We start from the raw sequence: 14,302 nt of genomic DNA on the forward strand, positions 1-14,302 counted from the left end.
CTCCCTCTCCCTCTTCCTATAGTGGTACAGTTTTCAAAGCATATGTTTAGGGAAATTGCACTGATAGCCTGGTCCATAACAGATGGAAAGTCTAGAAGTTAGTGCTAGGAACATTATTTATAGCATTTGTTATTGGGATAGCTCTTCCTGTGGCAATGGATATTTTGATGAAGACAATAGCATGGAAAGACAAAAAAAGAGAATATCTTATAGGATATATTAAAAGATACATTGGGCAATAAAAATAGCCATGGCATAACAGCACTGAATGTGAGAGAGACTTTAAGAGTCAATGCTGAGAGAACAAGAAGAGTCTGGGAAACAAACCCTCCCCTCCCCGCCCATGCTCTTCCCGGGTGTGCAACGACACGGTGCTTGCTTTCTGACTCAGTCTGTGTTTTCCAGTTCTGTTGTTGCTACTCACTGCACACCTCCTTTCCTAGACTGTGAGCGGCTGAAATAAAATAAATATCATGCTTTGGATGTGGCATATCTGGTATAAAATGTTTGTATGTCTACAACCATGAAGGGAAAGGACAAGAAGGGAGGGCTGTTTGTATCTGTCTTGGAGTATGAGGCAAGCAAGGAATTACTTGGAAGTTACAGTGTATGATTCATAAGACAGATTTATACTTATGCACTCAGATTCACTTTTTCTAAGATTACCTTTAGTACAGCCTAATCAATATCAACCCAAGGTAATGCATGCCAACACATATACAGTACCAACACTAAGACTCAACTGGAAAACTATCTCTCTCACCCATGACTCCTTGGTCCCATCAGAGGCAAACGTTGACTCTATGTAATTCCTGTTTCCAGTAAGAGCTTTGAAGGGCTAGCCATTAACATCAGATACAGGCTTAAAAGGTGTGACATTGATCTCTCTCTTTACAGAATGATTTCTAGGTGAATAAACACAACTGTGGAAAGACTATTAATAAACTGCTTTCCCCTTCAACGTTCACAGCAGCAAAGCCTTCTAGGGACCAGTTGAAGAGATTCTAGAATATCTGAGCAAAGGAATAATAGTCACAACCAACAATGCTACCAAATAAAAAGACACTCCCTAACTCTAAGTAACAAGAGCCAACTACAAAGGACATGATGATATGCAGCATTTTCCTCTTTTGTTAAAACCATAATATGATAAAAAATTATATGAAAATATTAACAGTTATTATAAGTTGTATTTTCATAGATTATATGAACTTATTTTACTTTCCATTTTTATTTATGTATGATTTTTCCAACAAGCAACTATATCATTTGTAATAATATCTATGCTTTCATTTGAAGAGGATATAGACTTTATTATATTCAGTCTTTATGTCTGGGCCACAACACATAATGCCACATAAAAGTGTTCAGTGGTTATTGAATGAGCAAATATACATCCATATTTTACTGTTATAATTTACATAGAATTTTGGTATATATATTTATTACATAATAATAAATTATATAATGATAAATTATATAATGATAAAGACATATTGCTGAAAGCAAGAGTCATGGTAATCATGACCACAGAAGGGAGTGACATGTCACTAACATGTGCTGCCTCTGAAGAAACAGGTTCCCACAGGTCGGGGTCACCACAGCCGTGGGAAAACCCCATATTGTCTCAGGTAGCCAGGGATGAGCCACGAGCTCAGGCAAGGGAAGCAAGCAGCATACTGTGGCTCCATTGCTTCATTCTCACCTGAGGGTCTAAGAAGTCCAGGCTAGAGGCCAACGAGACTGACTCAGCTCCCTTAATCTGCCTGCAGGAACTTAAGTGGGAAAAAACGTCCTGTCTTATGTTTCCCTGATATATAGACTGAAGGTCTGTGTCCAGGCAAACCTCACATGTTGAAGTCCTAGGGGGTGGTCTTAAACAGTGGGACCCTTGGGAGGTTATTAGTTCATAAGGTTAAGTGCTTATAGTTAGGATTCATGACTTTAAAATTGAGACCCTGACACATCTCCCAATACACACACACACACACACGCATGCATGCGCACGTAGACACACACACACACACACGCATGCATGCACATATGCACACACATACATGCACACACACACACACACACACACACACACACACACACACACACACACACACACCAGGTATGGACAAAGTCATAAGGTTCCTGAACCTGGAGAAGATTCTCAGTGGACAACAAATCTTCTAGTATCCTGATTATGGACCTTCTAGCCTTTAGAACTGTAGAAAATAAGTGTCTGTTGCTTATATGTCTTCAATTTATAGTATTTTGTTAAAGTGCCTTAAATACACCAAGATAGTCCCAAACATCAACCAGCTTGTCTCAAATAGACAAAGATTTGTGTGTGTGTGAGTGTATGAGTGTGTGTGTGTTTGTGTGTGTGTGTGTGTGTGTGTGTGTGTGTGTCTGTGTAACCCTTCACTTAACAGAAGAATTCTAAAAAGTGACAGTCTGGTGTGAAGGTAGTTGCTTTTTGATCCTGAGAAACAACTCTATTACTAACATTGGATGTGAATTTCAGCAAATCATAGTTTTTGTTTTCCTTGCGATTTACTGTTTCTGAAATAAAAAAAAAAAGTCATCAAGATAGAAGATCAAATGATATAGATTACTCAGAAAACATTAAGTGGTGTTTAAAAAAAATATGAAGTGTGTTGATTTTATTTTTGGTGACTAATGGAAGGAAGTTTTTGCATAAATTCAACAGAGAGAGAAAGAGAGAGGAGAGAGAGAGAGAGAGAGAGAGAGAGAGAGAGAGAGAGAGAGAGAGAGAGAGAGAGAGAGAGCGCAGATGCCCAGGTTGCTAGCTCAGCTCCATCTGAAGGAATTCGTTCCTACAGAACCCCTACCTACCTCTGCAGCAGAAGTGACAAGAGAAAAGGAACCAAATCAAGATGAACAGCAGCCAACTCATACTTTCGCTTGCTGTGCATGTCAGAGAAGTTGGCTGTTGGCTTCTCATTTATGTGGAAAAGACCTGGCAATCCTCATGTGCTGGCATTTAATCAGATCTCTCTAGCTTTCCATGCCTACAGTGCTATACATATCACCAGCCAAAACATATCATCTTTTTTGCAATGATTAAAAACTAACAATATCAGTGAAAGAGAGAGAGAAAGAGAGAGAGAGAGAGAGAGGTCTGTGTGGACCCAGTTTCACCTTCAGCTCACAGCAGAACATCAAGCATGCAGTACATGCTCAACAAATTATTGAAATATAATTATGGTGGAACTCACACACAGAAGGCATCAAAAATATCGTGGTTTAGGTACGCTGGACACTTTATTTAAGGAAGCTAAATGGCTTTAAAAGCAACTACAGAGTTGGGTCCCTGAAAGTATGGACTACTTCTGCCCAGACTCCTTTTATTTACGTTATGGCCAGAATGCAGCAGGCAGCACCAGGGTCTTCCTTCCACACCAGATATGCCATTATCTGTTTCAGTAGGGAAGGATGAAGCTTGTTATCAGACTTGGGTGGACTCTGATGCAAGATAATGTCTGATTCTTGGACTGAATTCCAAAGAGAACGTTTTTACAAGCTGTTTTCACCACGCTCTAGAAGTGTTCACCCCCACTCTTTCCGTATGCATTTGCAGCTCCTCAACACCTTCTGCACCCCACAAGCTCCCCTACTCCTATCAAAACATGTACACAAGCTTCTGGATTGGATTACATTGGTTAGACACGCTGCCTGTTTTCTGGCATGTAATATATTTGCATGGCTTTTCCCACACAGTCTTTCGTTGATAATTTAGTCCAGTGAATGTTCAGAGGGAAGAAAGGAAATTCCCCACTGCCGCGGGTTCTACCTTGCCACAAGCCCAACAAAGGGCTGTGGACAAGACCTTTGAAGCCATGAACGCAGTCAAACCTCTTCAGTTACTAGCTCAGATTTTCACTCAGTCACAGCAACCGAAATCTACAGAATAACACACAGTCACTTACAAAGTTGTGAAAAATCCTTAAGGAAAGATAGGATTAAATAAGTAAGTTCATACATAGAGAAAATACTCAAAAACATTGTGCACACCCCTGATTAAAATAAAATGCATGGTAAATTAAGGGAAGTTATTTGGGAGGGGATATGAGTTGTTGTATTGTTACCCCTTAGGGGAACAAGAAACAGAGCTGATGTCTGCTTTTTATTGAATCTAAAAATCACAGCTCATTCAACGTGGTTTGAATAGTAAGTGTAGGGTAGCACAAATAAGTTTTGATTCCTGCCTAGAAGTGACTTCACAGCTTTATTTAGGTTGGTAACTATAAAGTGTGGTTGAAATAACTTTTTTACATTGGGTGAGAGAGGAAAGAGAAGATGTGAAATATATTAATGATAAATATTCAATAAGTAGTTTCGTTGAGTGCATGTCTTTGCTGAATTTCTATTACAAGGTAAATCCTTTATTGATGTAGGAAAAGAAATATTGTTCAAAATTGTATAGTTCCCTTGAAACTTATAATGGATAAACTGGGAAAGAAAAAGTTGCCCAAACAACTCAATACCTACATAGATTTGCAATCAAAAAGCTGCTAATCTAGATAGCATAGCACTCAATAGGGAACTGATTAAGTAACATTTCCCAGAGGACCTTGCTACCTTTAAAAACAAAATCAAAAAAAGAAAAAAAAAAAAAAGGGAAACTTTATAAATTAACATAATCCCAGAGAGTCGAGAAATAACTTCAGCTGAGAAAGCATCTCTTAGAGGAGAAAGGGAGTGACAAAAACTTCCCAGGCAAAAAAAAAAAAAAGGCCTGAAATTGAAATTGACAACTAAAAGACATAAAAAGCAGAAAGAAGAGGCATGAAGCCAGAAAAGGTAAGGAAATGTCTGGATCAGTGTAATTCTGCATTGACTGGGCCACTAGATGGAAAGATAAGGGAATACCGTAGGAGCCAGTGAAATGATCCAGTGGGAAAAGGAACTTGTTGCCAAGCCCAGGACTGTGTCCAATGCCCAGGATATACTTTGCAGAAACAAACAACCAGCTCCCTCCAATTGTTTTCTGCTCACAAGCTGTGGCTGTGGCTCTGAGGTCCTCTCACCCAACGTAGCAGATGATTTTTCACACGACAGATCACCATTTACTGTTAGGTTTTGTTTGACTCAGACAGATACATGAGGCCTTCCTTCTCTGGGGGTGCAATGAAAGAAAATAGAAGTGAACCCACATATCTGTGAGTTCAAAATTCTGGGGTTTGTCTCTGTGGCCTGGCGCCCTATTCTAACCCCTGATCCCTTCATTTCCCTTGGAACTATACTTTTGTCAATTGTCAACTACTACAAGACCAAAAGAGATTAATACTCTTCCAACATACAGTAACTCATCAGGACCGAGCCAGCGGTTCCATCTAAATACAAACTGATTAGAAAACCAAACTAGACATGGGCTGCGGAGATTCTTCGGTGTGTAACATGCATACGTCACAAGATTGAGGGCCAAAGCTCTGATCCCCAGAACACATACTACATGCTGGCAATCAGCCTGTCACCCCAGAGCCTGGGATTCAGTGAAAGGGGATCATCAGGCCAAGCTGGAGAGCTGGACCAGCTGAATCAGTGAGCCCCGAATTCAAGTGAGAGAACATGTCTTAACAAATAAAACAAATGTAAGAGTGGGAGCCTTCTGGAATAAATCAATGCCTTCACACACATTCAATCCTGAGGACATGAATATGCAAGTGCGTGCACACACACACTTATATATACATATACATTTATGTGTGTGTGCGCAGAAATTCAGTACATAAATAAATAAAATTTTAAAGTGGAGAACTAATCATTGGGAAGGTCAATGCAAAAAAGACTCCACTGTACCTCAGAGTAACTCACAGCCCTTAGGAGATGTGAAGACCCCTCTTCATCCTCGAAGGGCCCTGAAGAGCCACCGCTGACTCATTAGTCCATTTTTATGTTTACCAAAACTGTTTAAAGACAAAATTCCAACAAGTTTAACTTCTGCAGATCTTAATTGGGCTTTTTAGCAATTTGAGACTTGGAAACTGTCCAGACCAGAAATGGTACAGAATCCTGTCCCACCACATGGCCATGTTATATTCTTAGCCAGAGAAAAGGGGAAGTGACATGCAGAAACTGGAAACGGGCTATAGAAGACAGGGAAGACAGCTACGACTTGGGTCTTGTGATGGGGCCCCAGACCTTAGCACAACTGAGTCCATCACAGAAGTGTCCTTCTGACTGTGAAACTCAGCATGTGGATAGTACCACCTGCCAAAACTAAAACAAAGGCCTAATCCATCAGAGTCCACTGAGGTCTGAAAAAGTCTTGACATATGCTCCATTGCCTTCTAGCTTCTGTAGTTCTGCTTCTGGCTAACTTTTCTTGTCAACCCAGAACAAGGTTATTATGCTTAAAAAGTCACCCTAAGAAAGGCTCGGTGCATGGCTTCAGGAAAAGCTGTTCACACCATGAACTCAGAAACTGCACATCCTAAGTTACAGGATGACTGTCTTTGTTGTCAACATACATAACAGCTAAGGCTATTTTCTAAAAGAATAAATTCACTTGTGTATAGAATGCCATTGAAATGAGGCATGTAAATCAGGAGTATTTCCAAAGAGATTGAGCTATGAAATGTTAGAGGTAGAAAGAGACCTGCTGTGGGTATTCATAAGAGGAGACTGCTCAGACATGAGTTTAAGCCAGTAGAAAGTCTTTATTAGCCAGCTGGTGAGTACACTCGGTGTTCGGGATCCTAGGGCTCTTTACTGTGGATAGGGAAACCTATAATTATGTATAGAGGCAGCTGTCAGCCAAATGTAATTCAGCATGTCTTAGCTTATGCAACTTCCTTTGGGCTCTCTTCAACGCTTTGTTCTCCATGACCTTTCCTTTGGATCTTCCAGTGCACACTGCAACCCTCCCACACCCACACAGCAATCTGAAAGACCACAACAGCCTTGAACTTTTGCCCATGAGGCAGCAAGGTGCCCAAGATCACAATCCTCTGTAGTACCTAAGCCTTCTATTCATTCTCGCATTACTTTCTGGTCACACTGACTAATGTAGTTGTAGTGTTTGTCTTAGTTTATAGCCACGCCCACATAAACTATAGAAACCTACCCCCCAAAAAAACTATGGACCCCATATAAACTATTAGACCCGCACAGATGTGTTTACTCAGATACTTTCTTCACCCTTTATGTCAGAGAAGCCAGCACCTTCTACCAAAGAGCAATGTCTCAAAGCCTTTCTAATTAAAAAGTAGATTCTTCTGTCATACAATTGCCAGCTTTCCCTTCCTCCACTCCTTCCATTTCCCCCACCTCTCACTCCCCATCCTGGATCCACTCCTCCTTTGTCTTCCATCAGAAAAGATCAGGCCTCAATTGGAGCTTTAGTCTCCACAGGCCCCCCTGGGCCCTGGTTAGTTGACCCTGTTGGTCTTCTTGTGGAGATCCTGTCCACTCTGAGTCTTTCTATCTTTCCCCTACTCTTCCACAAGACTCTCTGACCTCTGCCCAAAGTTTGGCTTTTGGTCTTTGCCCCTGTTTCCATCAACTGTTGGGTAGAGCCACTCAGAGGACAGCTATGTTAGCCTTGCTGAACCTAAGCTCCCTACACAGAATTAACCAATACTGATGGGCAGTTTTGTGCTCATATGGGTCCCCTAGTAAGAGGAATGAGGGTCTGATATGGACTCTGTAAACTGGTTTTCCATCACTTTCCTCTGGAAGGGTTACCTCAACAGGCCACAGGGGAAGAGGGTGCACTCAGTCCTGATGTAACTTGATATGCTGGGGTGGAGGTGGGGCTCCCCTTCTCTGAGGATAGGGGAGGGGAGATAGGGAAAACAGGGAGAGGAGAGGGAGAGAGCTATGACTGGAATGTAAAGTGAATAATTAATAAAATGTAAAAATTATTTTAAAGCAATGTTCAATATCAGTAGTCATCAGGGCACATCCCCCACTCCCCCAAAAAAGAGGGGGAAAAGACAAGAGCAGGCCTCCAAGAAAACAAGAACCAAACACAACAAAACAAAATAAAATAAGACAAGGCAAAAGCCCTCACACTAAAACTGGGCAAGGAAACACATTTGGAGGAAAAGAGTCCCAAGAGCAGGCAAAAGTGAGTTTTCCTTAAAAGAGTAGTTATGATAAGAAAGTCTGACCTATCAATCCTTGTCAACCCTCTGGCTTCCAGTTTCACCATACGATCTCTTCTGCACACACTTCTACCATTGTGGTGTTACCTGCCATGAGGCCTTGACAGAATGCAGCACACAAACTCTGGTGCCCCGTATTTGACCACGTCCCCTGGATGGGGAGGCCTAGTGGCACTCAGAGGAAAAATAGCTGGTTACCAAGAAGAGACTTGATACCCTATGAGCATATGCAGGGGAAGGGGATCCCCCTCAGTCACAGTCATAGGGAAGGGGAGTAGGGGGAAAGCAGGAGGGAGGGAGGAATAGGAGGATACAAAGGATGGGATAACAATTGAGATGTAATATGAATATATATATATATATATATGTATATATATATATATATATATATATGTTGCCCAGCCTCAGCCATTCTGTTTAAATGGAATAATATCCTTAGCTAATTCTTCACTCTCATTTTTTAAAGAAGAAATAAAAGAACTAGAGGCAGCATTACATGGGGGGTGCACCTCATATTTATGGGCTTTTTTGTTTTTAAAGTGAGTATCGCTCACATTCTAAGATATTATAATGACGAGTACAATGAAAATACAAAGAAACATGGGGAGAGATAGATAATAGCTGTGCTTATATTTTGGCTCTATGTGCACTCGTGTGTGTTGTATCATGAGAAAAACAGGGAATTTTCAGAAGGCCAGAATAATGAGATTTTCGGAAGTCATACTACTTGACAACAGTGAGCTCCCAACTTTTTACTAAATACCTTCCATTAAAAATTTAGTATAAACTTTACACACATATATGCACGTCAAGTATACATATACCTTATTATGCTGATATTTTACTGAACACGTGTACAGAAATAGAAAATATTTATGTGGTAGAATCAAAATATTATAAAGAGGAGTGTTGGCTCCTGGTGGTGATCTCAGCATTCAGGAGGCTCATTTAGGATTACAAGGTCAAAGTCAGACCCTTCTCTCTCTCTCTCTCTCTCTCTCTCTCTCTCTCTCTCTCTCTCTCTCTCTCTCTCTCTCTCTCTCTCTCTCTCTCTCTCTCTCTCACACACACACACACACACACACACACACACACACACACACACTTAGAAGCTCAGTTTTTAATACCAATGACTTCCCTACATACTTGGCAAGTTTCCCTTGCATTCTTGGGAAAAGTCAGATCAGAAGACATGTACCTTTGAAGTTTAATTTACTCTTTAAAAGCAATCTAAATTTAACCCACCACACTTACATGGTTGTCGCTAGGATGGAACCCTTTCTCCTGACTGAATGGCAATGCCAGAGTGTACATCAGTTCTCCATGGGTAGAATGAAATAAGTCAAAAGCAATTGTACTTTTGTATGGAGTACTAGCCAATCACGGTATTGATTATTAGTATTTATGATAAGGATATCAGATTGCTTCAGATCCTTTCAGTCTTTCTTTTTGTTTCTGCTTTTGTTGTGTTTTGTTTGTTCTAACTTTTCAGGGAGGGGTCCTTGCTATGTAGTCCAAGCTGACATGAGCTCCCTCAGCTTCCTGGGCTCTGGGGTTACATGTGTGCATCATCAAGCCTGGCAGGTTATTTTCTATCATACCAACCAGAATAGACATCTTTTAAAGGGAAAGTGACATACAAACAGACAAAACACATGGCAGGCAGAGGCAGGCACAGCAGCATCTCTGTGAGTTTGATGTCATCCTGGTCTACAGAGCAAGTTCCAGGACAGCCAGGACTACATGGAGCAACCTTATCACAGAGAGGGAAGGAGGGAGGCAGGAAGGAACTTACTACACTTCTCTTCCTCAGGGTGTTTGGATATTTGGGTACCCAGCCCTGTTACTGCCTCAGAGCAGCTTTGAGTCTGCTACCTGACATTTGTCCTTGCAGTGACAGCTTCAAAGTCAGCACTAGAAACAACTTGCTAGCAAAGCTGGAAAAAATGCCTTGCTTTGACTTCAGACAAGTGCCGGTTATCGACACTAGAACACTGTGCGTTCTCATCTTACTCTTAGCTAACTCACCGGCAACATGTCTAGACTACACAGATAGTAGATAGTACCTTAAATGGGCGGAGTGAGTCAGGGGAAGCCACAGGAACAGAGTTGCTTCAGAAATGGAGGATCTACCAGACAGGTTTGTTCTCCAGAAGCAAAATATCTCCGCAATGCTTTTTATTCAAGTCCAACTTGAACTCCTGGCAAAGTAAAATTGTTTTCCTGCTTTATACTCAGACATGAACGGGGGAGGGGGTCGCTAATAGTATAACTTATTTCTAAGAGCCCTGCACCCTCTTTATGTGAAAGAGGACAGAGAGGGAGGGAGGAGGAGGAGAGGGAAGGGAGAGGCGACAAGGAGGGGACAAGGGAGGGAAGGAGGCCGGAAGGAAGGAGCAGGAGGGATGGGGAAAAAAACAGAACAGAAGAAGAAAGAAAAAGACCCGGCGCTCTATTTCACTCCGTGTTTCTGGGATGACCTAGTTTGGCAAGAAGAAAAAAAAAAAAAAAACCCTGCACTGGTCTGTGCCAGTAGCACCATGCATGTTGTCTTCTGGAGGGGACAGAACTCAAGCACTAGCCTTAAGTCTTTTTCTTTCTCTCTCTCTCTCTCTCTCTCTCTCTCTCTCTCTCTCTCTCTCTCTCTCTCTCTCTCTCTCTCTCTCTCTCTCTCTCTCTCTCTCTCTCTCTCTCTCTCTCTCTTTAATTCTGCTAGGCTCAGCCCTGATGAACTAGCCTAAGAGAAGACTGAAAAAGAGGATCAGGCCAGGAGCAGCATTCAGAAACAGGCTGCTCTGGGCAGGCAGGCATGGAGTCTCCGATTAACACTCTGTGGCTGGGACACAGCTGGCTTTGCATAAGAACATTAAATATACAGCACCACAGTTTGGTCCTGGGCCCGGCCTCCGGCTAGTGGCACCAAGCCATTTGCCTCTGCCAGCCAAGGCCTGGCCCTGGTTTCCACGATACCGGGAATGCCCCACTGTTCGCCTTCACACCTGTTATGGGGTTCTCCAATCCCGCCACCAACCCATCAGGAGCCCCCCGGCAGCACTCGCCCGGTGGCTGCAGAGATGGCCAGATGGGACTCGGAGGTGCGCCCGGCCTTTCGGAGCGGACCCCAGTGAGCCCCGGGGCGGGAGGCTGGGCGGGGCGGGGGCCCTGGAAGGCGGGAGAGGTCGAGCCGGGCGGAGAGGGGTATGGGAAGGGCCGGGGGAAGGGCAGTCTCTGCTCGCGTAACGCTCCCGGAGCCTGCCGCAGAGGCAGCTAGGCTGAGCCGCGGAGGGGATGGGGCTGCCACCAGCCACGGCTCTCCTCCCCACAGACCCGGCATCGCCTTCCCTCGCCTGGCCGTGCCACTTCTTAGGCCTCGCAGGGTGATCGCGGGCAGGCAGCACCTCGCTCTGGACCGGATAGGAGGGCGCGGCGGGGGCCACGGCACGGGCACTCCTCGCGTCCCGGGCGACCCTCGCGTCTCCCGGGCGCCCGGAGACCGTGATCGGTGCGCGACCCCGGGTACGGCCGGCGGCCGGGAAGAGGTGCCGGGCTGGGTCGCTCGCTGGGCCCCGGGAGCCCGGGTATCCCATGGCGGGCAGCGAAGAGGCGAGTGAGGGGCCAACGCGGAGGGGCGGCGCGACCCGGAGACCGGGGCCCCCCGGCGGGCTGCGCAGCGAGGCGGCCGCCAGCTGCCCGGAGCCGCTGTCCGCTCCTGAAGCTCCGGCCGAGCGCGGCGCGCTGCCTGCCTGGATGCGCCTCTACTTCTACGGGATGCACGGCATCACTCTGGACGTGCTGGTGTCCTCAGCCAGGCGCTTCGCCCGTAGCCTGGACCTGCGGATGCTGGGCTTCTCTTCGCCCTACCGCTGCCTCCTACATTCGCTCACCCACTTCGCCCTGGAGCAGCTCTACCTACAGCGGCCGCGCTGCCCCAGCGCCTTCCTCTTCAATTTCTTCCTCTATCCCTCTGCGCACGTGGGGCTGCAGACCCTGGCGGGCCAAGCGCTGCTGCTCAGCCTTGGCGGCGGCGGGCCGGGGGGCGCGGCGGCGCCGGGGGCGCTCGACCTGGCGCTGCAGTACGTGCTGGCGCTCTACCACGGACAAGTGTTCCTGAAGCGCTTCCTGCGTTTGCGGTACCCGCGGCGGCGGCGTGAGCAGCAAACCAGGGACGCGCTACCTGCAGCTCCGGACTCCAGGATTCTTTTGGAGGCTGGCGACCAACGAGGAAGACCCTGTGGCTCAAGGGGCACAGAAGGAACCCCTAGGCAGGGACTGCCCGACCTCCTCCGCTTCCTTTTCTTCGGGATGCATGGCTTTCTGGATGAGATCTTCTTCACCTTTTTCTTCAACGTGCTGGGGCAGGGGGACGGGGTTAGCAGTGGCCACACATCACTCTGGTCTTTCTTCATGTACGGCAGCTGTAGTTTCGTGGTGGAAAAACTCTACTTCCACCTTCACTACAGCCGTGGCTGGGGCACGTGGAAGCGGGTGCCCATCTATGTGATCTTCATCTATGCGTGGGAGTTTTCTTGGGGTCTGGGACTTCGAATGTGTGGGGCCTGTTCCTGGGACTACTCTCACTATCCACTTAACTTCATGGGCCTCGTCACTTTAATGTATTTACCTGGCTGGCTATTTCTTAGTGTGTACCAGGACCTACTGTCCAACGTGTTGTGGCGGGTGCAGTATGTCCCAACGAACTGAGATTGAGGAGGTGGGGGAGGGGAAGGAAGAAGTATTGGAACCTGAAAAAAATGGATGCAATTTATTTTTACACGTTTTAAACGAGGTGGTCTTGTTTTCGGTCTTTTAATTTTTATGCATTTTACTAAACTCTTCCCCCCTACTTGACATTTTAGTTTTCCGGACTGCTTGGAACCTATATCTAAAGTTCAAGACTTTGAACTGTTACTCAGAAATAACTCAAAATATTTAACTCATCAATAATTTAAACCTTTACCAGGTCAAACAGCAAAACCACTCTACCTTAACAGCAGAAACGGGTAGTATTCACTTAACCTCGATGAGCTACTTATTTTTCTGTTCTTCTGTGGAAGCTTTCAGGTCAGAAAGCAGTGATTTTTACAACTTTCTGGTTTAATGGTCTGTTTCTTTTTTTTTTTTTTTTTTTTTTTTTTTTTTTTTTTTTTTTTTTTATTTGTAATGCAGTTTCATTGTACTTCCTTGCCATGTTTACCAGTGGCGGCTGAAATTCCATGTGTTGTACTTCAGACACTCAAGGCCACAGCTCTTAAAGTGCCTCTGTCCAGCATATAAGTGAGGGGAAGCTGGCAAATGTGAAAACATCCCACGAACACGTTTTGACATGAGAAGTCCTTTCTGTCGGCTCCAACAGGTGACACTGTGTTAAGATATTTGGTCACCGTCTTGGAAATGATTGTTTTCCAGTGCTGGCTAGCCTTAAACGCTGTGTGTATTAACGATAATCAGACCCCGTGTTATCTAAATGTTTGTAACTGTGCAATAACTTAACTGTTTACCCTCTGAGTCCCAGGGCCAAGCGAAACTATAACACCTTCAATGGCATTCTAACTCTAACAACCCCTTTTTCTACACAGAGCTTAAATATAGAAACAACACCTTGGAATAAAATAAATCAGAATTCTCCCTCTAGTTACATTAGGCCTAATTATGTTCTCCATTTACTGATGTGTTTTTTCACCATATTTCTCCCACAGCTCACATTTTTTTCCTCCCAGGCCCAGAATCTGGGGTCAGGCTGGTGCGGTAATGCACCATATAAACCCACGGTGGCTTTTTGACAGCTTATGATTAATTAATGTCTAAAAGCTCCAAAGTTAAATGAGATGATGGAAGCCAGTCTTAGAAATTACATCTAATTGATTAGTAATGTACTCTGAGGGTGTTTGTTGTTTGATTGTATTTAGAAGAGCAAGTAGGATAGAGTGTGGCTCAGCCAAGAGTGACTAATAATCTCTCAGCTTTCAGTACAGAGATAATTAGGAAAACTTAGAATGTGTATTAATGAGTTTGAATCTTCCATTTGCCTGTGTTGTAAAAAGGGGTGTTTCTGTTTCAAAAGAAAAAAAAAAAGGTTTGGCATGAAATAGAAAAAAATGTGTATTTAGATTTGATGTCAGACACAGTTCTAATAGTGTTATAGTAATCTGAGGTCTCCAACTAAATTTTAAGCAATGTTA

The 14,302-nt window shown here is 44.3% G+C and overlaps 1 protein-coding gene across 1 annotated transcript; it reads left to right on the forward strand.

The window, feature by feature from the left end:
- Positions 1-11,651: 11,651 nt before the first annotated feature.
- Tmem229a (transmembrane protein 229A) lies at positions 11,652-12,909 on the forward strand. Its single transcript, XM_051151853.1, has one exon. It carries the CDS (start codon positions 11,709-11,711, stop codon positions 12,822-12,824), a length of 1,116 nt encoding a protein of 371 aa, XP_051007810.1. The 5' UTR covers positions 11,652-11,708; the 3' UTR covers positions 12,825-12,909.
- Positions 12,910-14,302: the final 1,393 nt, after the last annotated feature.

The sequence above is a fragment of the Acomys russatus genome, chromosome 10, assembly GCF_903995435.1.
Source record: "Acomys russatus chromosome 10, mAcoRus1.1, whole genome shotgun sequence".
NCBI classification, from domain to species: domain Eukaryota; kingdom Metazoa; phylum Chordata; class Mammalia; order Rodentia; family Muridae; genus Acomys; species Acomys russatus.